The sequence below is a fragment of the Poecilia reticulata genome, chromosome 11 (genome assembly GCF_904066995.2).
Source record: "Poecilia reticulata chromosome 11, P_reticulata-male-v2, whole genome shotgun sequence".
In the NCBI taxonomy this organism is placed as follows: Eukaryota; Metazoa; Chordata; class Actinopteri; order Cyprinodontiformes; family Poeciliidae; genus Poecilia; species Poecilia reticulata.
Window position 1 is genome coordinate 13,792,152 of NC_088840.1, and position 27,495 is coordinate 13,819,646.

General features: G+C 37.9%; 1 protein-coding gene across 1 annotated transcript; it reads right to left on the reverse strand.

Annotated features, from left to right (window-relative positions):
• Positions 1–1,453: 1,453 nt before the first annotated feature.
• On the reverse strand, positions 1,454–26,532 carry triqk (triple QxxK/R motif containing). Its single transcript, XM_008421962.2, has 4 exons — positions 26,343–26,532; positions 23,405–23,479; positions 14,671–14,756; positions 1,454–3,515 (listed from the first exon to the last, which is right to left on the reverse strand). Exons 2-4 carry the CDS (start codon positions 23,463–23,465, stop codon positions 3,408–3,410), a joined length of 255 nt encoding a protein of 84 aa, XP_008420184.1. The 5' UTR covers positions 23,466–23,479; positions 26,343–26,532; the 3' UTR covers positions 1,454–3,407.
• Between the last annotated feature and the right edge of the window lie 963 nt (positions 26,533–27,495).

Consider the following 27,495-nt stretch of genomic DNA (forward strand, 5'->3'; position numbering starts at 1 on the left):
GTAATTACTCTTGGTGACGTACCTTACATGACTAATGAGCAAAGTTTGGGTGCTGGGCTTCTGGCTCATTTGTCACAGGATGGTGGGTAAGGCTTCAGCTCCGGCAAAATGCTGTTGACATATAAAGGCTAAATACTCACTCAGAGCTACTGATTAATACCCCATGCAAATGCAAGACAGGGAGAACTCATGGATGGTAGAAACATGTCATGACATCAAATTATGTCTTTCCTATGTCTATCCTTGTGAATTAATGTGCCGCACTAAGCAGCATGTCCTTTAAGACGCTGCAGCTCATCCCAGGGGACTCCAACAGAACCTACTGACGTACAAACAGTAATCTTCAAAAGACATCAAGTAACTGCGGTTTTAATCAAATAGTAACATACAAATGGCATAATCATGAATGTTATTAGGCTTGGGAATTTAGAAATGTATTCAAATCAATTCCACAGTGGAATGATGCTGGAACCTTTAACGTCAAGCATTTAAAAAAGAAAACTAAAACTGGTGTAACAGTGAAAATCATTTCATTTATATTCGTTTCAATGTGCATCTGGCTTTTGTAGCCTCTGACTTTGGTAAGTGAATCACAGCAGCACCAGTTTTCATTATCATTATTTTTATTCCATCATTAGATTTAAAAGATTACTCAAAACCTGCTGTACAAATTTATTGATGCTATTGTTTTTTGCATAAAAAAACAACCACTGCAATCAGGAGGAAAGCAATACTTTCTGTAAGAAAACCATTTGAAGACATTTTACACAAAAATATTTTTGACACACATTTTCTAATTTAACGTCAATACAATTGTTGCAGTGGCAATAACTGCCACTACAGAAGACAAGAAGTAGCAGTCAAAGTCTAACATTAACATAACGTAAAGAAAAGCAACCATGACTGTTCTATGGGCTTATGATCAGGGCCATACGTGTGTGTTTGGAAGAGCATATTGGTATGAAACCTTTAAACTGATATCATAGTCGGCCTTAGTGGATTAGAGAAACGGCAATAATAAATTCAAACTTGTGCATCCTATTCTAAAATTGTTGCTGCATAATTTTCCCACAGATTGATGGAAGTTAAACAATGAAAAACATAAATATTACCTCAATTCACCGCTTTATTTTTGCATCAACTTTAAAGGCTCGTCATAATGAAACCAACACGCAAGGACAGCAAACGAATAATAAAATACTACAGGAAATAAAGTGTGTCATCCAAAGTTCAGACTGCTTGATGAACTTTCATTGAGTTTAAATGCAACTTTGCTTTAATTACTGCGATTAAAGTAATACTTTTACCACAGACACCAGTCTGATCGGTATGCTGACGCTCTGCAAGGCTTAAGCTGGAAAAGTTTCCGACAGAAAGGTTTACATTTCAGGAGAGGAAAAACGAGGTTTAGTTCACACAAAGTCAATGATTTCATGAAACTGTGACTATCAGGCAGTATTTTTTTTATATTTATTTAACAGCAGATCAATTTACATTCCACAGTAGAAAATTTGAGAAAATCCAAAGTATTCACAACCCCTTTAAAAACCCCCCCACTAATGTTCATGCACTCTTCTAACAGGCTTAACAATAGCAGAAACCATTACACAAATATTAAACATATCATCGGAACCAATACAAAAAAAAAGCACACAGTCTTTCCATTATTCTGATGTCAGAGCTCTTGTAGCTGTAATGGTGAGCTTTTAGATAACAGGTGTCATGTTTGAAGGTCTATTAGTCACGGCTCTCCATTGTTACACATGTGAGCGAGTCGCAGTGCAGGAGGAGGAGGGTCCCGATGTACCAAAGCGTGATAAAAGCCCCCCCCCCACAGTTGAGGGTACGAGTGTGTTCTAATCATAATGGTTTCTTTGACATGTAGTCTTTTTTTTTTTTTTACAAGAGGTCGCAAGGTTGTGGGAGAAAACATAAGCTGAGAGCTGGAAAATCTGTCTCACATTTCACAAGGCATTTCAGCAGCAGAACACAATCAGACTCAGACTTTAAGACCTTCATTCAATTGGAAAGAAGAAGAAAAAAAGGTTAGGAATGAGAGGCTGCTTATGTATTTGGTATTGCCTTTTGTGTATTTTGCAAAAAATATAATAAAGAAGCAAGCGGAAAAAAAAACTTTTCCAAGAAAAACCATCATCAGAAACCCTTGACTACTTACTTTCTTGCTAACAAAACAGAATAGGAGAATTCCTTACATCTTGGAGCCCAGATGCATAAAGAGAGAAGTGGTAGAAAAAAAAATAAAGTTCTGGACAACCTTCATATCGCTTAATACAAATAAAAAGGGAAAAGAAAACAATTCTGGGTTCTCTGCTCCACTCTTTAAGCACTTTAATTTCAGTTTAAATAAAAGAACAGGATTGCATTTGCAGCAGTTCTCCTGTACGCGTCTGCCTGCGTGCAGCAGGTGCACCGTGGCGTTCTGTATTCTGCGCACATGTTCAATCAGGACGAGGGCTTTGTGGATTCTAATCTCACACTTTGTGATCTCGAGATATCCACGAGGAAAGCTTTGTGCACTGGAATGTGAGGAAGGGGGTTTTGTCTGTAGCTGCAGCAGCGGCAGATTTACATTTTTCTATTAGCGGTGGAAAACAAAGGGACGTGACTGCGCGGGGTATGACTGGCACGGCTCAGAGGTGTAAAAAGAAGCTCATTGTCTTTGCTGGATGAAGATTTAGCAGGGGAATTATTGCAGAAGTGACGCACCAATCAATCGGCGTAGCGACTGGAAGTCCTCTCTTTAAGTTTGTCGCTTGTTCAGATACTGAAAATTTGAATTTCTTTCGCAATTTATTCATTGAATGCATGACAATTAAAATATATATTTTTTTAAATGTACATTTCTTGTACAAATCTACTTTGTAAAAAGTTTACATTCAGCTGTTGAAACAAAACAAGGGTTTGAGTTTTAGTCCTTCGAAAAGCAGAGATTGGTCAGAATCAAAAAAACCAAACCACACAGAGAAAAACGACAAAAAAACAAAACAAAAATAGTATTGACCCAGAAAAAAACTAATCAATACACTTGTATTCCAGAGTATAAGTACTAAAATTTCATTCAAATTCAAAAATACTTTTGAATTAAGAGGATGAAGACAAACTGTTCCAAGGCTAAACAGCAAATATGACTGTAAAAATTAACCAAACCCGAGAAACTGCAAACGTTTGATGTGTTTACCCCCCACAGAGTCACAGTCTCCTTACTGCATATAAAGTGTAGAATATGACTGCTTGCCATATTCAAACAGCCAAAGCTGAGGGGAATTATACCTGGGTCTGAATGAGCGGTAACTATCAAATTTGCAAAAGGCGTCGTCTACTTCACATATTGGTCTTCGGCCATAAAAGGAAAGAATCAAAGGCTTTGGTTTGCTGACCACAACTCGTTAATCCATGTCCAGATCCAGGTTGATCTCTGTGCTCAGGTTCAGGTAGAAGAAGGCGTAAACGCAGAGCACAAAGAACAAAATCGCTGCAACAACCAGGAAGGCATCCTAAAGAGAAAAAGAAAAGGTTTACATATTACTTATTTATGCAAATTGTGCACACATTTTTCTTTCCATCTAATTTCACAGCACAAAAGCCTGCAAAATAAAAAGCAATTTAAAAAAAAGTCAAAATGAAAGTGCCATTTCAATGAAGCAAAAGCAAAAACTAAATTGATTTGTCCCTTGGTTCTCTGATGTCTTTTTGAGGAGAAACAGCATGGATTCAGAAGAACAGCACCACTTTGGAGAATGCTGTCCGGAAGAACACGAGAGGTCCATCCAACTATCTTTATTTGCAAAATCAGACAAACAGTACAAAGGACTCATGGTGTTTAGATTACACAATTTACTTACAGGAACACACACTCGTGCAGAATCTAGCCGCCTTTTGGCACGGCTCTAAAGGGATTCCTCCATAATAATCACTTCTTTATTCTTCCCACCGCAGAGGAAAAACAGAAGCTACTGGGCTGACAGAAAGCCAAAACGAAAGCAGATGTGTTTTCTTGTGTATACCTGTGTGTTTGCATGGAGATGGCTTTGCTTTCTTTTAAGTAAAAACAAGCCTCCGCAGTGGGAGTTCTGTTTCTGATGGCTCCATCTGCGCATTAATGACACAAACACACCCGGCCGATTCGTGGCAGGAAATCTTCGCGGCGAAATGGAAGCGAGTAGGTGATGGAGGTTCGTAATGAACCAAAAAAATAAATAAATGCAAACGCCCTTCATGAAAGACGAGGAATTGCGAAGCTCATTTCACGAGAAAAATGTGTACAATGATAATGGACTTTTACTGAAAGATTTAATGAACGTTTTCTTTGCATAATAATTCAAAAGTTGTAGGAGATCTATTTTAACAATTTCTTCTTTTAAAAACAACAAAAAAAAACTAAAGCTGAAGCATGCAAATGTGATGTGGGGCCAATTTTTAGTCTTCAAGATGGGGAAGACAGGAGAACATACCATTCAGTTAGATCAATGTTTGTTGATCTTCTTGTGCAACGAGGACAAATCTACTGATCTAAACTTGCTCACATCAGGCTATGATTCCACAGGCAGAGCAACAATTAAGACATTAAAACGAGCTGGAGTTGTGACAAACAAAGCCAGATCGCAACCCAAGTTTATCTCATCACTACAGACAGTTGGGGAATGGAAAATTAGTTAAAAAGGGGGGTAAAACTCTACAAAGCACACTGTAAAAAAAGAAAAAAGAAAAAAAAAAAAACTGCAGCAAATAATGACACCTCAGTCCCCATTACAATTATTAAATTCTATCTGCATGTTTCGAAGAAACGTCAAACCTCATGACCCAACGTGGGTCAGGAAACGCATATTATATAGTTCCTTAAAGTAACTGCATTAGCAAATCATTTAACTTTCACCGAGACAGATTTTAAACATCACATGCTTTTTTTTTTTTTATTCAGGAAAGTTAATAAAAATCGGAATTTTTTTGCTTTCAAAACACACTGTTGTGTTTCTACTCCGTTGCTGCAGCTCTCTGCCAGTGACCCACCCACAATTCAACACAGAACAGCTTCAGAAGGCAAATTCTAGTTTTTCTTCTTCTGAGGAAGAACCGCTGAAGATATCAAAACATTAATGTTCCCCTAGAACAGGAGTATCATAAGAGTTGCACAGCTGCTCTTTAAACTGGTATGCAGTCTAGTCTAGGGCTCAATACGTCTCACAATTAAAACCTCTGCAGAGAGTTGGAAGAATTAGAGATGCATACCTGTTGGATTCAGGGTTTTTTTTTCCTCCCCGATAAGTATTATAAAAGAAGTAAGTGCAGTACAAGTTCTTTGATACAAGTAATTTTGAATGCAGCAAAGCATAAATCCCAAACCTCTCTCGGTTTTTATGCATTTATAGATTTTTGATACATTAAATTGTCAGGTGGAAAAGGTTATTTTCCAGTATTCCACCTGCTGGTCACCAGTAATAGCAGATGAAGAAAACAGTGGTGGATCCATACAGAATACATCTGAACGTACTTGTAAAATTAAGTTTTGCAAAACAAGTGATGCAGTCGCTGTATACATTTTAAATTAATACTCAAATAAAAATCTAATTTCACAAGTAATGAAATTCAGCGTCCAGGGCGCTGAACTCCACCTCTGATCTTCACAGTAAAACTTTTTTTTTCCCCTTACAGAAATGGCCTAATTTTTTTTCTAAAGATTTTCTATTGGTTAATTGTCAAACAAATTGAGGCTTTCCAACAAAGTGGTATTCAAGTTGAAAATGGGAATTTGGAGCGCTTGTTCATTATGTGCAGCTCAGACGATTACAATCTTCATCAGCTGGAGTTTCATTAGGGGCACTCAGAGTATTGAACAATGCCAGTAATTCTTTATCAAGAGAACTCATTAGCCGCAAACTTTCTAATCAGCACCAGAGAGCTTGGAGGGCTGGGAAAGAGTGCAGCCTGATTAAAGGTTATTCAAAAAAGAAACATTTAGTTTTCAGAAAACGAATGTGACCCTGGGAAAGTCAAAGTTACAACATGATTAAAACCTCTTCATTTTTTTTTTTAGATTTATTTTTTATCTGTTTTTTTTTTTTTATATATTATTTTTTGATGCACTTGATCTGTTTGTAGGCATGGGGGGGTTAATGGTATGAAGTAGAGGTGTGCCCATCGATCGGCCACCGATCATAATCAGCCGATTTCCGTGAAAAAGTGTATGATTGGTGATCGGGGTCTCTTGTTGCCGATACCAATCACCTGCATCTCATTTTGCAGCCTGCCTGTGCAGCTGGTCTCCTCTTTCCTTCACACTGCGCAAACGCGCAGCAACAAATCCTAAGCGATGTGGAACTATAACGCACTGAGTGAATGGGGAAGTTTGTGTGTTGCGGCGGAAAATTGAAGCACGTCAAAATGCATCAACATAACGAAGCTAATGCGACATAAAAACAATGCCATACTTGACGGAGTTTGGCTACATCGAGGCTCACTGCAGTAAAAAAGACATACGGAGGATCAGATAGCAGGTAAAGCAGCGCACAGCTACAAACACTCACCCGGGTTAGCATGATAGTCAGAAAGCTAAACTAATAACCCGCAAAATTATTTAAGTCTTCGAGCTGCGATGTAAGACGCTGGTTCTGCTCTCGCTGTTGAACCGCTGCTACGTGCTACGGGTAGTAATATTTCACAGACGGAGCGCGGCTTCTGCTCCACCTGGTAGTGACTCTCACACTGAACCTCTGCTTAAAGCTGCAGCATCTGACTTAAAAAAATACATTTTACATACGTATTAAAACTTTCGCTGTCCTAACATGTGACAGATAATCTCTTAAAAAAATAATCGATGTCCTCCCTGCTTTCCATAATTACTCCGCTCAGTCAGAAACAGCCAATCAGAACTACCAGTAATCAGCTAGCCGCCATGCTATCAGGAAGTTTTCATTCAGTAACTCTGGATTGTTTATTGTAATGAAACTTGTATTTGCCTTTGAATGTTAAGTTTTATACTTGAACTTTTTTGGCAATGTTGAGAGGTTTTATTTTGGCTCTTTGCATTATTTAGCCTCTTCAGAGCCTTCATATGTTACCAGTCTGTTAAAGATAGTATTACTGATAGGAGTACAATTTGCACAATGCCTGTTTTGTTTAGTTTTCTTCTTGGAAAAAGTTATTAAAAACAAGTCTTTGTCTAAATTAAGGTGAATTCATGGTTCCTTTTTCCACATAATGTAACCAATAGTGTTTATGATAAAAAACCCCAAAAAACCCCAAACAATTATGTGATCGGGATCGGTGATCGGCCCTCATGGGTGATCGGTATCGGTATTGGCAGGAAAAAACCTGACCGGCACATCTCTAGTATGAAGTATGCCAAGGTTTACAAATATTACCGTTTCTTAGCCTCTTTCATTTGATCCAAGTGAGATGAGAGAGAACGTCCAGTAGTGACCAGAGTTTTTGATAGATATGTGAAACATAGATTAAATCTACCCTCTTTCCCCTCCCCAACTCGTTGCTGTGTACTGCCGGTCACCTGGCTGACAACTTTTGAGCTGTCTGCAACTATTTTTAGCCCCTAAAAAGGGGCCATTTGGGCAAAGCTTAGCTTCTATTTTTTTAAAGTTTGCTTCACCAGCAAGTCTGTTAAACGCCTGACTGATGGACAGCTACCTGATCAGATAGTCTGGTTAATTATCCAGTTAATACACATTTGTTATTTAAATGGAGCTATATGAAGGTAATGACAATAAAAATGTAAAATATTCAGTCATTGGGAGATCTACTTGAAAGCTGCAATAAAATTTAGCAGGTGTATTTTCAGTGGGCTAAAATCATCAATAAATACCTATAAATGTCCCATTATAAGGAATAGTATATATACATACATATTTTTAAATATATAAAATAAGTGACTCATGTTTTGCACTTTTTCTTTTGTTTAAATGTTTGAGTAAATACAGTAAAAATATGTTTTTTGTTGGGGTTTTTTTTACTCAAGGTTATAATCTTGTTAGACTCTCTGGCGGTTCACAGGTTTCATAATCAAAAGTAAACAGAAAATAAAAAAAAAAAAACAAGAAAAAAAACCCACATTTAGTAAGCAGACAAAAAGCACCATAGAAATTCGACCCGACGGCCAAATTGCAGAGAGAAATGACAAATGAAAAACAACAGAATGAAAGAGAAAACAACAAAGAGATAAGACTGAGCACAAATGAGAGGTGGCAGGGGGCTAATAATAATAACTCCTCTCTGACTAAGACGATGGGGGTTGGGGGCTTGACAATTAAAAAGCATCAGCCTCAACCCAGCTATCTGTGTACACGTTGCAGCGTCTTGTCATCAGCCGCATTGGTCTTCATTAGCCTTGGCCCGCATTTATCTCCAACCCAGCAGCCACCAAACAGCTTAAAGTCCTCTCTTAATTGGAAAACTTTTAAATTTCATGCACTTTAGCTTCATATATTACCCGCCGGGCTCCTGCCGCTTGATTTACTTTTCCATTTTGCCCGGGCCTCGGAGAAAAAGGAAAGGGTGATCAAATCGCGGAGCCTTGATTGTTTTCTGCTTTTCTCTTTTCTGTGCTGGCAGCTTTGAAAATATAATAAAGACAGAGGCTATTTGACACGCAAAAAAAACACATCAGAAAGAAAGCAGTTCGCTCCAGATACACACATTTTACCAAATCTGCCGAAACAAAAGGAGACGCGATATTCCCTCCCCCTACTTCTTTATGAGAACAGCTGGTTACAGTAACTCGACTATGAAAACAAGCTGGAGGGGTTTCACTGCAAACACTCAAGTCGTACAAAGCACCTGCACTTGATTGAGATCATTGTTTTCGAGGAGAGCGGCACACTGAGTCTAGGCTCGCAAACACTTGTGTGTGCAGCCAGCAACACAAGTACACACACACACACCCTCAGACACAAACTCGCAGCCTCTCTGCCCACATTTTGATGGAAACCACTGGATGGGGGCCTGAGCACATCATCATCTTCATCACACGGCTCCCTTCAGCTCCGGCGGCAGCTGCAGCAAACTCAGTGTGCTGGGAGCGCAAGTGCCCGTCGCCCTGGCGACGAGCCACAGCTCAGCAGACGTCCTCTCATCTGGTCTGATTTTCATTCCCCTCCTGGGTTTGTTTGTGCGAGCCTGTGTGGGAATGTGTACATCAATCTGGACGCACCTACGTTTGTTTGTGTCTGCAAGTGGATAGACGCAGAAGCTGCTGGGACATCTGTCCTGCAGTCACAAAGCACGAGTTGAACTCCACGAGTTCAAGGAACACACAAATTATTTTAGAGTTTCTTTCCGTGTGATTTAAATGTCTGGCTTTTACACAAGCTCTGACTGGCTAATTTAGATTTAACTTGAAGGAGGCACAAAAAATTATCTCTCTTTCCTAATCTAAGCCATTTATGGAATATAAATGAAATGTGGGCAAGACCAACTCTTCATATTCTCCAAAACAGGTTAAGAATCCTTTCATGCATTGTGGTCACTACAGTGGACAGCTATCTAACAGCCATTTTCTGGTTCTACTTGTGGATTTTTATGTTATAAATGCACACAGACCATTGAAGTGGACATTAATGGATCATCCAATACACTATCAACTACTGGCTATCAGCTGCAAATGCAAGAAATTATTTTTGTTAAATCCAATATGGCAGACAGACAAAAAAGCATGCCAACTGACCCGGTCCCTCCTTCTACCGCAGACGACTGTTGCAGGTTAAAAAAAAAAAATTGTGCATCAGATATGTATTTTTCAAATAACTTTGCATTTGGAGAAAATTACAATTGATCACCTAAAAAAAAATATCCTAAATTTTTTTTTTTTATAAAAAAAACGGGAAAAAAAATCCTGACACAAAGGAACATAATTCATGCTTAAAAATGTTAAAATTAACTACAACTACATTCAACTTGTCCAATAAAAAAAAATCAAGATTTGCTGTCTTACATTGTGAAAACAGGGAGTGAGAAGGTGTTACAGTAACATACTTTTCAACCTTTGAGTCAGAAATGTTGGCAACCTTTTGGAAATCTCTGAGATAAGACAAGTATCCACAATCTTTAGAAAATATTTACAAAGAATACCACTTAGTTACAAATGCTAACACAAATAAGCTTGCAAATCACATAACAAACACCAAAGGAAACAGAACATAGCACAATTTTAGAAAGTAAGAGGAGGTGGTGAAGTGATTAAAGGTTCTCCTATACATCGTGGGAGAACCGAAATCAGCTCTCACTGATGGAAAAGCATGGTGAAACTAAACTGAATCATTTTGTACGCATCCGCCTCCCCTTCGCGACGCCAAAGCCAGGTTGAATTATTTCACACGTAGCATGTCTTGTGTGACAGGTCAGAGGTGTGTGTCAGAGTTTACACCCGAATGCTGGGTTGTGTGATGTAGACATTTACCAAGATATACTGACCAAAAGAAAAAATTACCTAAGGAACTTATTTAGACTGGTTATCTGTAGGGATTTACTTACACTTTAGTTAAGACGTGACCAAATTCTTTCCTACTTGGTATGCTTTTTGCGATATTGAGTTTAGTTTACCTTGTGTTGCCACCCGCAATAGTAATTTTCTTGTTGGCCAGTTACCAGTTTTACATCCAATGCCAAATCGACACTCTGTACTTATTTTCTATCTTCACTACCTTTACAAAACAGACAAAAAAAAAACAAAATAAAGAACTGCAACTTAGTTTCCACACAACACAAATTCACAAATGACAGATGGAGTATACCCAGAGTCATCATCTGTACTCTCCATCCTCTGCCAATTCTATGAGCAATTTCCCCCACCCAACTTTCTAGACTCGGTAGCTAAATAAGACTGCGGGAAAAGCTGTGCAGAAGTGAACAGAAGGTTGTTTGTGCCAATTAGACGAGGCAGGAGGCTTGTTTCCTGTGCTGCAGGAGAATGCTGCTGGAGCTACTCTGAAGGCTCTGCTTCTTCTCCAGGCAATCTGAAGGGAGAGACCGTAGACTGATCTTCTTGCCAGTTTCTTCCTCACTGCTGTCAGATCCCGACGCAGGGAAGAGGACTTATATTTCAGCTACATGTTATTTTTGCAAAACCACGCAGAATGAGTGTGCTGGTGTCTTCATTAATACTGCAGGCAGGTTGTTTACTTGAGCAGAAAACATAATAAATAGTTACTGTTCGTCAGGCACCTTCTTAGCTCGTCTGCCCTGCCTCCATCCTCCGTTTTGCCAACTTATCCAGACTGTCCTGTTACTAGGACAGCCCTGAGACAGGCTGCCCTGGCAGCTGCCAGATTCTCCATGCCTGCATGTCTGCTGGCCCTTCTGAGATACCATCTGCATCCGTTATAGCCGTCTCATTCAAAGAAGAAAAGAGGTACGGATACAGGTGCATCTAAAAATATTAACCATCAAAAAGTCACCGTAATTTATTTTGGTTCTTTTATTCATAAGATATTTTACACACCAAATACGTCCACATTTATTCCACACACACACAGATTATACTTCATTAATTAAAGAAAAAGAAACGACGCGTGATACTGCAGTCAAACCCATAAAAGCAAAAAGGAAAAAAAAAAATGCATGCAAACATGAAAGGACGCTAGAGTGTCTATCCCAACACTGAAAGTATCCCTGCTTCAACAAGACACGCATCAGGCCCATATAGTGCTCTAAACCAATCAGAGACAGAATCACCGTACCCCTCTTCACCTGTCATGACTGGTTGGCTGCGCTCCAGTGTTCCTGTGCGTCGGTGTCCTGCAGCCGGTCAGAAATGAGCAGGCTAGGCTACTTGGATAATCTGAGTAGTTGCAGTGCGGGCGAGGAGAGAGAATATACAAAAGATAAGGCCTGAAAAAAAATCTTAACCAATATTGTGACATGCAGCTATCAACCTCTCAGTTCAGAGTGAACAACAGATAACAACATATATGATCGCTTCTTACTGTAAAGAGTTATCTCGACAGATTTAAGCATCACAAGCCAAAGTGACACTTTTACCACACATCTGGTTAAAAAGGTGCAAATGGGGCACACAGTTAGTTCATAGCGCTGATTAACCAAAATAATAATAATAAAAAAATTACTTGACTAAACATACAGATCTAATTGAATAAATTCTGTGAACCCAGACCTACTACTACTGATGGAGGAGGTAAAATGACCTTAACGATAGCTAGCAGAAATAGCTTCCAATAATATGCAGTAAAGACAGTGTGGTTGAATAAACCTGCTGCTGGCTCTTTGTCCAGCACGTCTTGACATGATGAGTCATTTTGAAGAGTTGGGAGCAGTTTTGTCAGCAGCTGTTGCAATCCTTGTTTTTAGCCACTGTTTTAATCCAACAAAAACATCAAAACCCCAGGCTAAAAATGAAGCACTTTTTAGCCTAAATGGTTCAAAAATAATTTTTTAAATGAAAGCAAATTGTGCACTTAATTTGGAAATCAATGTCCCAGAGACTGAGAGAAGAGTCTAGAGTCACAGACTGTGCCTCACCTCAGGTCCGGTGTAAAGTTTCAACATTCGGTGATTATTCGGGTAAGTCATTTGGGTATTGAAGCAGATGATAAAGTCAGATTGTCTCCAAGCTACACCACATGGATGCAGTAATTCAAGCAAATAAAGCCCTGGTCAAGTACAGGTTGCATAAGCTGTACAGCACATGGAGGTAGCTTTCAGCAGGCCTCCATTTCTGCATTATCGTTTGCAGAAATGCAAACGATATTAATGAAAACTGAATATTCAGTTTTCATTAACTGTTAGTCGTAAACATCACTTGAGGTATATCAAATAAATCTACTAATTATCTTTTGATTGATTTACTGAAATAAATGAACTTTTAAAAAAAAAAAAATTCACTGAGGTACACCTGCAACATACTCCTGCACCCAAACCTAAAGTACAAGCACCAATGGAAATGTGATGCCGTCAGCCAGAGATGTAGAGGCCAGTGAAAGCTTTCTGAATTCAACGTAAGGCTGTGTGAAAGCAGAGAAAAAAAAGAAACACGTTTTCAACTTAACATCACGCTAAAAAGAACTTGATGGGAAAGCAAGCATGACCAAATATCCATTACATTTAGGCGGAATTTCAATCAAACTCTCGGCCAAGAGGTCCAAGTCAGTTTAATATCCTCATCCCGGAGGTATTTTTAATCCGACCTCTGAAAATTCCCCTCGTCTTGGGCACGAAAAACATAAATTATTCATGACCGATATCAATATTTCAAGATATGGACTAATCTAATTGGATTAAAGACGTGGTTAATGAGGCCCTGCATGTCTAAGAGATGCATATTTTAAAACCTGACCATTTCACCCAGTGTGTAATGCTGGATGTGATTTGCCCATTCTTTAAGCTCCTTGTGGCCTGCTGAGGCTTAATGAGGAAAAGAAGGGGCTGGCTTGTTATGAGTGTAAACAGAACAACTTTTTAATTGGCTAAAGAAAAACAACCGGTGAAAGGGAGGCTGGGGTGTTCACGAACTGCTCATTTACATACACTCTGCGGATGCAGACGTCAGGCCAAGGAGCAGAGCTGGAGAGGACCGGGTGCCAGGACACACCAGGCCCATGCATTTTGAGATATAAAACACAGTCGCCACAAATTGTTTCTTCACTTGGATATGTGCTTACATCAGTCTCAGTGAGCCTTCAGGTCGGTGGCACAAAATATAATGCCATAACTATTAGCAGCACAATCTGGGGCGACTGGGCTGGAAGGGCGGTTTTTCTCACATGGAAAAAAAAGCGGCGTTAAAACACCCACGTATCCATGAATGTTACACACAAAACTGGAAGACTGATGGTTTCGTGTCAGAGCAGTGGTAATGACTTTTGGACTGCTCAGGCCTCAACTTTTCCATATTTTCTCCTCGTCTGCGCTGCATCTACTCTGTATATCTGACTAGCCTGGCCCACACGACACAGACATGTACATGAACAGCTGGACCAAATTGGTGGCACTCTAGAGCCCTGAACTGAGGTTACTGTGTGCTGCTTAGCGATACAATTGCACAACTTAATGTAGCTGGTGTCCTATGGCAGCCTAGATCATAATCAGCATGTTGTTATTCAATTTCATTTGCCAAAAAGACTGCAGAGACTTTAACACACTTTTTATCTTTTCTTTTTTGTAACAATAACAAATAACACAATGAACTTTTAAGGGTGATTCATATGTCTCCACCTCCCCAGAGTCCCACATGCTTTAAAATAGCTTCGTAGCGTCTTTCAGACTGTTGCACGTGAACAAACAGAATATCACTTCCCTGCTATTAGAGAAACGTTTAGCATTCCTGTATACACAATACCACAGCTGCATTTTTCATACCATGTAGAACATTGCAATTTCCTTTGAAGCCCACAATTCTTCCGTGGGTGTGGGGCCACATCACATAATTACAGGTGAATCTGGTACATATCATTTCCTTCCCAAAAGGCCTACAGTGAGTTCCTGAGCCAGTACAGTAAAGAGTCTGGAATATTAAAAATGAGCCAGAGAGGCACACTCTCAATCAGACAGTTAGACAGACAAATAGGAAAAAAAAAAAAGGTAGGCAGGCAGACAAGAGGAATTCCAGATAGACTGAGACAAAGAGGCAGACTGGAGTGTAATATACACTCAAATTACACTGGAGGAGACAGAGAGGTTGCGTAATCTTACCCTAAATCCGGAGGAGTTTTTCTTTGCTTCAGCTTTCAATCGTGTCGCCTTTAAGACAGATTTTGTCTTTTTGTAGTCCTGCTTGCCTAAAATTTAGAGAACACGGGAGAAAAAAAAAACTGATCAGTGAGTGAAAGTATGAAAAAAAAAAAAACGGGTCTATGAGGCGGCACGTTCCCGCCAGCATCAGTATGCGTAAGGTAGGAAACCACTAGATATGGAAAATTTCCAATGAATTGCCTAAAATTTTGGGTGTAGTTTAAACAAGCTTTTGCTTCAAACCGTAAAAGATAAATGTGAACCTCTTGTAACTTAAACGCAACAGTCGTGAGTGAAACATTAATACATAAAAAAAAAATATTTAACCAATAATAGCCCATAAAAAAGGCCTACATAGTGGAACAACGATTGGCATTGCAGCAACCTGAGTCTGAATCCTGACCTGGGCTCTCTGTAGATAGAGTTTGCATGTCCTTGTGAATAGATGAGTTCTCTCCAGGTACTCTGGCTTCCTCCCTCAGTGAAATTAATACGACCGTGTTTGTCGTTTTAATTGGTCTCTCTACATTGACTTTACTTTTGAGTGTTTGTCCCGTGTTGCCCTGTGATGGACTGACGTGCTGTCCCGGGCGTACGCCACATACTCATGTTTTTCATGTCTATAACTCAGTGTCTGTCAAATAGAACAAAATCTTTCTAATCTGAACCACCCACCTAAGCTTACTTGACATCCTTTGGGGATTGACTCCCACAAGTGATATTTATAGGCAAACTTGCCAACTGGAAAAGCAAGTGCAAATATGATTAATGTGAGGCAAAGCCTTGGTAACATCAAACATTGAAAGCCAGCAACTTACTGAACAGTGAGTGGTTGTAGTTGTGAGAGAGAGTCGTTTGGTGCTTCAAATTTTGTCAAAAACTGCTGAAAATTTGAGAAACCCAAAATTGGTGTAGAAGCTTAGTTTAGTTCAGGTTCCCACATGAATTAAATCATTGTGTATTTTTGTTAAGGCCAGTCTTGCAAAGCACTGTCCATTTCCTGTCAGTGTACGGTAACCTCTGTCTGGTAAAATAAGTGAAAAGTTAAATAAGAATTGTGGCCTCCACTTTAGTATGTACTGTGAAGAAAGACAGTAGAGATGAATAGCTTGTGAACAATTTACATGCTTAAAAACAATCTGCTGATGCCTGAAACCAAATACAGTGTATAACAGAATTTACTTAACTTTGACAGATGAGTTGAGGTGATGGTTAAAATCCATTACAGGAAGGAGTTCTGATTGGTCAGGGGTTATTATCAACATCACGTTTTGGAAAAACAGGGTTAAATCAATTATTTTAGAGTAAAGTTTAGTCCGTTATACTTCCATAAAAATAAATGCAAACAGCTTCGCACTATACTTATCGCTAAAGCTTCAGAAGAATAACAGTATTTTAGTATGAAGCAGAAAAACATCCTTTGTAATGTCACATGAGGACTCCTGCATGTGACATGCAGAGAGAAGTCTCATTTCATTTAGGATGGAAGCATAATCCAGGAGAAAGTGTTTGAAGAAAATCTCCTTATTTTTTTTTTTGCACCAATAAAAAGGTGAAAAATAAATAGAAATTTGCATAAGATTCTAAAATCAAGTTTTCTCTTTATTATATAGACAGTAAAGAGAAATGACCATGAGCTCTGTGTTAAGGCTCGATCTCACAAGATGTTTGTTTTTTTTGTGTGTGGTTTATATTCATCATTCTCCCCTATGACTTTTTCTGAAATTTCAAATTCATTCCACCTCCTTTTCTCTTTCCATTCCTTCAGGTGCTACACCCTTCCTTCGCCTCCCGCTGACTCTGTGTGGGACTAATAAAAATGGGGAGCATGTTGCCAGAAGCAGGCAGTGAGCAAGTGGGAATTCATTAGGGGGCACTGGATGTCTCCTTCACTTGACAGAAAATGGAAAGGGGAAATTTGGTTGGAGAGAATTGCTCTCACCTCGCTATTCACACAAACGGTACAAAGCTTTGCAGACCGCAAACAACCAAATGTAAAATCGCATCAGAAAGCAACATCAAATCAGTAAAGACAGAGACACTGTAAAAAAAAAAAAAAAAAAATAAAAAAGTCAGCCAAATCAACTCATCTTCATCTGTTGCTGATGAAGATAATTCTAGAATTATTGAAGGTACGAAGAATCACAACCATTTTCATTGTTTTTTTGTTTGTTTTTTTAAGTAAGCAAGCCAATTATAAATGCACCTTATTCCAACAAAATGTTTTCTATTTAAAAATAGAATGGAGTCCCATATATGAATAATGTGTCATATGGATCCGCTGTGTCTTCTGGTTATTTTGATAGAAAATTGTACACTGCACTCAGTTTGTTTTCTTGATTTTAAAAGTTGTAAAAACAACAGTGTATATCCTTTAACACGTTGTGTATAGTTTATATTTGCAAATCTACCAATGTGGGTTTGTTTTGACACATTTTATATATATATATATATTTATATATTTATATATATACACATACATACATACATACACGCACACACACACAATATTTTAATTACTTTGATTATGTTTTGTAAAATTATATCACGATCACTAGATCATGCAGAATGTGGAACAAGAAAAATAAACCTGGCATACCTTTTTATAATTTTATTCTCCCCTCTGGTTATTTATTACTCCAAAAAGTCACTCCATTTTACAACTTTATGTTCTTTGTGAGTGCTGGCAAAAGCCAGTTCTTGGCTCTACATTATGAAAAAAAAAAACCATAAGAATCAGATGGTTCTTATTCACTAATAAAATGAAGCAGATGTTTTAAGCAGGTTTTATGCTCCTATGCAAGACAACTGGACTAGCAGATGTGGTAAATGAGGATTTAAATGTTGCAGATTTGCGCCGCATCCGAGTAGGACGGGTTTTCAGACCTGCAATTGCTTTGGTTGGTGTAGAGCAGAAAAGGGGAGAAGAGTGCATACATGCAAATATACCCAAAACTGGAAATAGTTGCTAGGAGACCGAAAAGTTACCCAAAAAGTGCAGAGTTTTTCAGCTGGAGACGTGAATGCAGAAAGTATCTGTCAAGCTGTCATGCGCGAGCCCTGGCATTACTTTTACAGATGAGGAGGAGGAGGAGGAGAAAAAGGAGGGGAAGGAAGAGACAACCAGCAGCTAAAAGGGTTTGGGTTTATAAGATCCTCGGAGTCAGGGAAGCTGAGGCTCATGCAGAAGCTGCACTTATTCAGTGACTGGTTCAACAACTCCTTCACACAGAGCAGGGAAGCAAGTTGACAACCTGTTGAGGAGAGGTGCAGTAAAAAAATAAAAAAAAACATGGAACAAGGGAGTGATCTCTGTACTCACACAGTGTGGGAAGCTCTCAGATTGGAAATGTCAAATAAACATTTTGCTGGTCAAAAGATGAAATGTCAGTCTACTGCTGCTTCCTGTGGATTGATCTCACCAGACTTGCTCAACGGTTTTTTATTATTATTTTTTTATTATTATTATTTTGGCTACAGTTGAAGTTCTCTCTTCTTATGTGAATCACAGCTATGCTAATGTCTTGGTCTTCTAGTGCCTGGATTAGCTATGACACATGTTAACGTCAGGTCTGAAAAGACCATCAAAGTCTTAAGATCAGACCAGTTCATGATAGGTCTGGAAGTTGATGGGTTCAAGTTGAGGTGTAGAACTAGCACCTGGCTCAAATGGAGTATGACCGTACCTGCCGCTGAAGTAATCTCTAATTAAATGTCAAAGGAAGAGTAGGAGGATAAAAGTGGCTTGGCCTGCCAATCCACTTAGTGTTTCGTGTTTTTTTTTTTCACCTCTACTGGCTTGACATTGCATTTAAATGGTGTCTGATGAGAGTGTGGAGAAATTAGTTTTTATCTTGATCCATTCCTCTGCTTAGCATAATGAGACAGGTAGGGGGTATTAGCTAAAATTAATCACATTTGATTGAGCACTCGGGGGAAGGAGAAGGAAGGGGTGTGTGACTTGCATATCATACAAATTTGCTATTTAACTGAAACCAGAACAGGAGTAGACATCTAAGAATATCACAGTTTGTTTGAATGATAAGGAAATGAGATCACTACTGTTGCAGCCCTACATGACATCTTCATTTTCCTGACTGGCTGAAAGCTCATCCAGTTATATTCAGGAGAATACGGGTCATTTGCCAATGGACTCAGGCAATTGAAAAATGAGTTGAGGGGTTTCAGATCAGTTTGCATTTCCCAATAAGTCTGCCCGTGCTCCATAACCCAAAACAATTATACGTTTTGGTAACAATATTCCGACTAGGACATAGCTTTATTATTAATTAGATTTTGTTTAATCTGGAGCAGTAGATTAAGAAGTAGTGCTGTTACTGGATTGGTTGCTAGTTGCGTATTTGGTTTGTGTTGGTTCATCTGTAGAAAATACATTTTAGTGGGTTAAAACTAGCGTTAACTCTTAATTTGAGTGATTAAATCTCGCCAATTCTTTTTACAATCTTGAGCTGGAATTAAAATTTTTCTGCTGAGTTTTTATAAATACTGACTTTATGAAATGCTTACAACTCTTTTCATGTAACAGAAAGTATTGATTCTTTCAAATGAATTCTGATTGACCAGTCATCTTATGGATAATGATACAAATTTAATCCAACTGAATGTCACTGCAGTGCGGTAATGAGAGGAGTTATGTCTAACATACACAGCTTATACATATATATATTTACATATTTTTTCCAAGTGTATGAAATGATGGGTTAAAGTTTTTGACAGGTTACAGTATGACAGTTAACATAACTATGCTGCACATGCAACAAGCACACAGTAGAGATTTTATCACCAAGCCAACACTGGAGTTCAACATGTCCACTTTGATCAACTTTGAAATATAGGCGTCCATCTGTGTGGACAACTTCCAGAAGTTTTCAACAGGCAGCAGCAATTACTGAATGGACTGAGTAAACGCTTGCAGTTCCACATAAATACGCGTCCCACCCAGAGGCCAGTCAATTATAACAAGGTTAATAATGGTATTTAGAGGAAAAGTGTCAAAGCAGCCTTTGATTGGCCATCAGATATGGCAAAAGCACTCCAGCAGAGATGATGGAGCAGCTCAACAATCACTCCAGAGTACTGATAAATGAATACGCCACATTTTACCATTTCAAAATACTACGTGCCGCCAATTCCATCTTAGATAAATTTGCGCTATCGTAGAAGATGGCAATTTTCCACATTGACTACACACTTTTTGTGTTTGTTTTGAAGCCTTCTTGTTAAACAGTGGTATAATAGGATATTTATTCCTATAAAAAAAAGGGACAAAACTTAAATGTGCCACAAAACACCACACACAAAACACAACAAAAAAAAAGGGAAGGAAAGAAAAAATAATTTTCTTCACTTCTTCTTGAATGTGACTGCAGGAGCTGAGCTTGTTATGTTTGTTGAACCTGAACGATTTAGCATAATGGCAAATGGTTAGGGAATATCAGGAGACTAAATTGTCTTATTCATCTGTCACTACATGAAAACACGACAGAGCCTGCAGAGTGAAGAAAGAATGGACATTTCTCAACAGGCTGTCGCAAGACGCAGAAAAACAAATATTTTAGTCTGAATAGAAAGTCTTTTTTTTTTTTCCTTCAACAATAGGAAAGAAAATCACAGGTTAGCAATAAAATAGTTTAAAAAAATTAATCAATTGCAAAACAAGCCACTAAAAATTATTTTGCTTAATAAAGATGAAGACCTCAGTGACTCTTGTTAACACAAAAGAAACACCAGGAACAACAGAATAATCTGAGGACGTGACTCAGCAGGGGGGCAAAAAGCAATCATCCGCTGAGGGGAAGTGTGTCAGAACAATACAATAAATGGTGCAGCAAAGACGTAGCTGAAAACATCTTCTGGAGAATGTACGTCCCTTGGGAAGGTTTACCTTTAAAGGCACTTAAATAAGTTGCATGCAAATATGTGCAATTCTTCTGTTCTGTAGAACGGTCATAAAAAATTTAAATTGTGACATGTGGATTTTATTTGCTTTTGTTTCAGTGAATGAAAACAAATAAATTGAGACCCCTTCTCAACCTGTTTGATGAGAGGTATTTGTATGAAGGCTATATGTATTTAAAGGCCTCACATCTCACCAGGCACTTCTTTTAACGTTATTTATATTTAGTTTTAATCCAAGAAGAAATTTTTATACTACCTAACCAGCTAGAACATTAGTATAGAAAAAAGGACAAGAAAAATATAACCAGGAAATGGACAAGCGCTCGCCTAAGGTTGTTGACTTGTGGCACTATAGCATAGCAAACAAGGCAGCATAATGATTTTCTGCTTATAAAGACAGCAAGGAGAAGGTCTACAGTGTAGCAGTACATCTATGAACCAAAACAACACCAAAATAGACTTGATTAAACAGCTGACATCTGGGATTTAAAAAAAAAAAATCAAGCTGAAGCAGAACTGTACTTTACAACACGACAATGGCATGAAACATCCCAGTAGATCCACCAACGACTGGTTGAAAATTAAGGAATATAATGTTGTATACAAAGTCAAAACCAAGATCTTGGTATGATAGAAATTCTTGGCCTTAGGTTCTATAAACGCCTCAGCACAGCTATGATAAAAACGAGGACTTAGACAGAGACTAGTTAATAGCTACAAAAAACATCTCACTAAAACGATTTCAAGCAAAGACATAACACTAGCCAATAGTATGGCGTCCTAAATGTATCCCTCAGAATATTAATTTATGTTGATGTCTTTTATTTTATAACTAAAACAATGTGGTGTTTTTATGTTTAGCTTTAATTAACCAACTTTCTTTTTCAGTGAAAGATGAAGCGTATGAACATAGACACATATAAGAACTGCACAAGACTGTATATGTTGGGGAAATATCTCTAATCAAAATATGTTAAAATATATTTCCAGCAAGTAGATTCCACTAATCCCTATTTTCCAATCAAAAGATCGTTGCATTGTTGCAACTCCAGTGTATTCTTTCACTTTTGTCTATACCAACATGTAAACCATCTGCTGTGCATCATTAATTCCTGCTCAACATGCACAGATACAGTTGCTGTTGCCTAGTGATCGCAGTTGCTGATCAAAACCAACCATGGATGTCTCTCCATTAAATAGAGGGGCGGGGGGGAGAAATCATCTTTGTCTCAGGACTCTGGAAGAAACTCACATAATGAGATAATGAAATTGTATTTTTAATAAATATTAAAAACTGTTTTCAAGGTTTATTTTATAAGTTAATGCCTATTCTCACAATTATCCAGCCAAGCAGAAAAAAAAAAACAGCACAAAGGATTTGGCATGAGCCATGGGTATATAAGTACTTCATTCAAACCTTTCGCCTAATTTTAGTCAGGATTTTTGTCCAGGTTGTACCAATAACCCAATGACTTCCACAGACACCAGCCCCTGTCAGAACCCTAAGGAGAACTGGGTATAAACTATGGATGGATGATGAGCACAAGTACTGCCAAATTAAAGCAGTATTAAACATGAACAAAACAGTAGCACACACAATATCATAGAGGCCGTGATATAAGCACAGTAACATCCTTCAACAGAGAACTGTGTCCAGGGCGTAATAGTTTCAGTGAACCAATTTGATACAGGCCTTTGTGAAAGTATGTATCCAAGTGAAAGTATGTATCCAATCACAGATTTTTATTTTTTTGTCACAATTGAATATTTAAAATCATCACCAGAAACTTTTCCTCTGAAATACTTCAATACTTGAATAAATAAAGCTCTTTGGAGATACCAGGTAAGAGTAATTACTTAAATCCAGGTAGGATGCATGACCTTAAAGAGGCCAGTCAGGCTTAAATAAATAAATAAATAAATAAATAAATAAATAAATAAATAAACTTCAAATATTCTGAGATTAAACCAATTCTGTCAATAAGACTGAAATACAATTACTCTTTAGTAAAAACACCTAAGCCCAGTTATTACAAATGCTTGGCTGTTCTTGCTGGCAATGGAAGCAAAATCAGACATTAGGTTTGGGGGTTCATCACTTTTTCCACATACAGTTGGTTTGGATGGCTATTCTTTGAGTATTTAATGAAATACTAGATTGAAAACTCCATTTTATATTTGTGGAAGTTATCTTTGATTAATATTTTTTAAAAATCTGATGATCTGAAACTTTTACATGTGACAAAAAAAGTGAAAACAGAAAAAATAAGTAAGAGAGCAAATATGTTTTCACCTGATATTATGTGGAACTAACACACAACAGAAAACAAAAAATATGTTTTGGGACTCTGGAAATATGAAACTTAATTGCAGAAACCACAAGCAGGATAAGATATAAGAAACCAAAAGGACTTTGGGATAATTGTGGAATCTTTCCTAAAAGCTTCTTATTAAACCTACATTATAGTTAGTTATGAATGATTAAAACATAACAGTTTAGAATAAAACAACAAGTAAAAGATCAACTTTATGAGTCAGATGAGCATCAGGAACTCATTTTCAAAACTTGGTCTTTTGATTATTATATGACCTTGCTATAAAGTCTTTTATAAAAAAAATTAAAATTAAAAAAAGAATATCACGATCTCTTCAAACTGTTACTTAAATGCTAGTTCTACTTTATTTTGATCTTCTAAAATTAATTAAACAATTCCTTTAAATCTCTGCTACATTCATACTGATTGTGTCATGCGAATCCATCCATCTGGAAACTTACCGATCTGCTTTCTGTATTGATCAACTGGTAACTTGGTGGCACCGGCATCCTTCTTGCCCATCCTTCTTCGGCTGTCTGAGAGGAAATAAAAATGAAAAAAAAAAAAAGAACATTTTACAGCTGCTTTCACTGCTCACACCTAAGCATTTAGCTTAATCAAATTTAGCTCCTTCATCCATTTTCTGCTGCGGTAAGACATAACTCACAAAATGTGCCGAAAAGCTTCAAGTAATTGCACAATCGTATACGGAGACAGAGTAAGTCAGTTTTGATCAGCCAGATGGTTTATCTTTTCACATACATCTGGCGCACATAATTAAATTAATTCTCACCACCTTCCATGTGCGCTCGGTTCGCAGTGTGCGCTTCCTATCAGTCTCATTTAGCATAGCGCCGTTTCTCTTCACACCATGAGTTCTCTTTGATTACTCTGACAGCTCAGAGGTAAAATATATAAAGAAAAAGAGCTAAGAATAACACAGACAGTATCCTGCTGGTGACTACATTTGTGTTAAGAAATAAACACCTCCCTGTAGTTTTTATGAATTGTTGTCAAACCATATGTTTGTAATGTTTTAATAGTGCTTTTTTCCCCACTGTTTAAACTTAAAATGCCCTAAAAATAACATTCATATCCCTTGACTTTTTCACATTTTATCACATGACAACCTTCCATATATTTCATTGGGATATTATTTCATAGGCCAATTCATTGTAGAAGATCACAGAATGACACATGGTTTTTGACATTTGCCACAATAAAAATCTGTCATCAGTCATCTTTTCTCTGACACTCCTAGCGTAACAGACTGCCTTGAGGAGTCACATAATTATTAAACACTGTGTGTGTTTTTAATAACTTCAGCTGTTCTATGGAGGCCTCAGAAGTTTGTTAGAGAACATTAGTTAACAAACAGCTTTATGACAACCAAGGAGCACAATAGAAAAGATCAGGAATAAAGTTAGAGAAGCCTAAAACAGGATTACATTGCAAAACAATATTCCAATTTTTCAACATCTCATAGTTTGCTATGCAAAAGTAAAAAACACCAATGTACCAAGAAGTGGCCGTCTAAATAAACTGACTGGCCAGAAGAAGAAAGGTGCAAAGATCCACAGTTGTTGATGACAGGATAATCATTTGTCATGCTCTCCACAAATATGGGAAATGTTGAAGTGTGACAAGCTATAACAAGTACAGTATGGAGTTTTTCACATAGGCGTCAAATCAATCATTCTGTGGGGATGATTTCTTCAACAGGGACCAAGAAGTATTGATGAGCTAAATATAGCTCCCATCCATAGCTAAATAGTACTCAACAGCTACAAATGAAAAGGAAAATAAAATGATTGTATTTAAAAGTAAGAGAGAGGAAAATGTGTACATGCAGGCGAGTACATGGCGAGAATAGAGAAAAACAACTATCCGCATCCAAAAGGAACAGAAGCAGCGGGACAGTCTGGAGTAGCAGCTGGGGAATAGGAAGAGAGAGAACCCGAATTAGCATGTTCAAGTAGCGTGGCTGGCTGTTGCTCCCGACTGATACCTTCTCATGGGAGACCGCTGCTGCTGCCACCTGAATTTTACCTCCTGCTAACAACATTGTTCACAAGCGCATTTCTAACCCGATAGGGCTAGCAAGTGTGCAGCTATTGTTCTGAGGCAGTCGGAAACCAGAGTCAGCAAGTTAAAGGAAACAGGAGAAAGAGAGAGGGAGAGAGAGAAAAGGTGAAAATCTTAATATTTAAAGTTAGAAAGAGTGAAAGTACTGAGCTGCTTTACTGTGTTGCAACATGACAATATTATATCTGCACCTAAAAAATATAAAATAATTCAGCAGCATTTATTTTCGTGTGCAGTCTCACTTCCTCAGATTTTATGGATGTCCAAATCAGGTTTTTTTGCCGCCGAGTTCAAATCATTTGATTTTTGTGTCCGGCATTGCACAGCCCCAATCCTATACTTCAAAATTACATTCGAAAAATTAAGGAAAGCGAAGAAACAGATCCAGAATGTCCCAGATTTTTTACTTTATTCTCCTTATTTATCCTGTGAAATCTAACCCAAAAAAAGAGAAAGAGATCAAGCAATACAAAGCTTCTGAATTCTTGGTAGGATCAGTTAAAAATAAAAATAAAGTGTGTTGGAAATAGAGCTAATATTAGATTAGAAGTCATTTTTAGTGCAGTTTATTTCTATGTCTGCTTCTCTGCACTTCTGTGTTTTCATTAAGTTGTAAGCTTCATGCATCCAAAAACAACACGTTAATGTCATGTTGGTCCCCTGCAGCGGTCATTTACCTAGCCAAGTAGCCAATCAGTGATCTTACTGCAAGATCAAACATTCTCTATCTGGGCCTTTTCAGAACTAGAATACTAATATTTGCTTATAATTTTGCCCACCAAAAATGAAGCAGGATTCCTGCTATTTGAAGGGAAAGTGTGCGTGCACATCTGCATAACCATGTCCCTTAAACCAATGTCTCTGGCTCTCTCCTAGCGGGTTTGTGACAATCAAAGAGCTCTCGCAAGAAACGTGATCATGAAAAGTTGCAGTAGAGCAAACATAGGATCCAGGAGTCCAATTTCCATGAGAATATGTGGGACCAAAGGCGCTCAACACAAACAAAAATCAGAGTAGGTACTTTTTGTGTTTGACTAAATGCATTAAATAAAGTTATGGAGTCTATCAAATAACAAGATGTTATAAAGATATATTTATTAAATGAGTGAATTATTTTTAGAAGTAATAATTTGCACTTTTAATAATATTTCTGTGAACTATAGCTAATAATTTTTTCTTTTATTAACATGTACACAACATACAAGTATTTATATTAACTAGAGAGTAAATGTGCACATAACACAACTTTGCAAAAGGTAACAACACATTCTAACTGCAACAGCTTCTATTCACTGCATCATCGTGTATACTTACAGTTATCCTTTTAGTCGAGAAAACGAGTTATTTAGGCGATGTTCCTCTGCATTATACTTCCCCTGGTTGACGTACGTGAGAAGCAGAGCCGTTGAAATGTCTGTTTAGATGTACTTCGATCCAAATTTCTCCAAAATGCCAACACACCACTACTTCCTGAAACAATTCCTGCTTTACGTGACGGACATAATTTTGTCCAATCAGAAGCGAGATCTCTTGACTTTGACCAATAACGTGAAGCCGGGTGGGAGAGCGGAGGAGCAGAGAGCGCAGCAGGAGCGCGTGATTCTAACTTATCCCAACACAGATGATGTTCAAAACCATCAGGATTTTTTTCATTTCAGTAGTTATGGATCCGAACCACATTCTGATTGACACGCACAGTGTCTGTACTTAAAAACAACCCATCAAAACTCAAGACTTCTCTGTTGTACACAAAATAACACAAGAAGGTAGCTATCTTAGTGTCATTTTACATTTTATTTCATTTATTTATGTATTTCAAACATGTTCTCTCGTTTAAAAAAGAGAGAGAGAGAGAGAAAGAGAGAGAGAGAAAAAAAACAATCAGTGGGACAGAGAAAAACGTGTGCATATGTAAGAACAAAATTATTTGTTTACCACTTTTCTGTTTGAAAAGGAGTAGGAAGAAGTGACACTTATTTACCGTAATCCTATCCCCAGGGCCAGCCCAAGCCTCCATGGGTCTCTAAGCAAAATTTGGTTTTGGGGCCCTCTATTTCTGCTAATAATCTGGTTTGCTGCAATCAACAGTCAGATGATTAGGTCATTCACACACCCACTATAAACTTATCATATCTGATAGTGCTCAATTTAATGACATATACTGACTCAATAATTGTCAAAATTTGTAAATAAATAAGAAAAATATGCTGACAGTGGCAATAATCCATAGTTACTGATTTTCTTTGTAAGACCCGAAGCAGGAAAGCAGTCCCAGACCATCATGCTGCCATCACTTTAACAGTCAGTAAGATGTTTCTTTTCTAAAATATTGGATTGATGACAGGACTAATAGGATGTTCACCTCCCAAAAGTTCCATCGATTGGTCAGAAACAATCAGTCAGAGCCAGGATGAAGGTTTTAGTACTGTCAATCACCCTTGTGTATGCACTGCTCTCACCTCCCCCT

Coding starts and splice junctions, on each gene's coding strand:
- triqk (XM_008421962.2), bottom strand. CDS start 23,465: ATGGGCAAGAAGGATGCCGGTGCCACCAAGTTACCAGTTGATCAATAC. Junction 14,757..23,404: donor TCAATACAGAAAGCAGATCG/GTAAGTTTCCAG, acceptor TCTAAATTTTAG/GCAAGCAGGACTACAAAAAG. Junction 3,516..14,670: donor AAAACTCCTCCGGATTTAGG/GTAAGATTACGC, acceptor TTTTCTCTTTAG/GATGCCTTCCTGGTTGTTGC.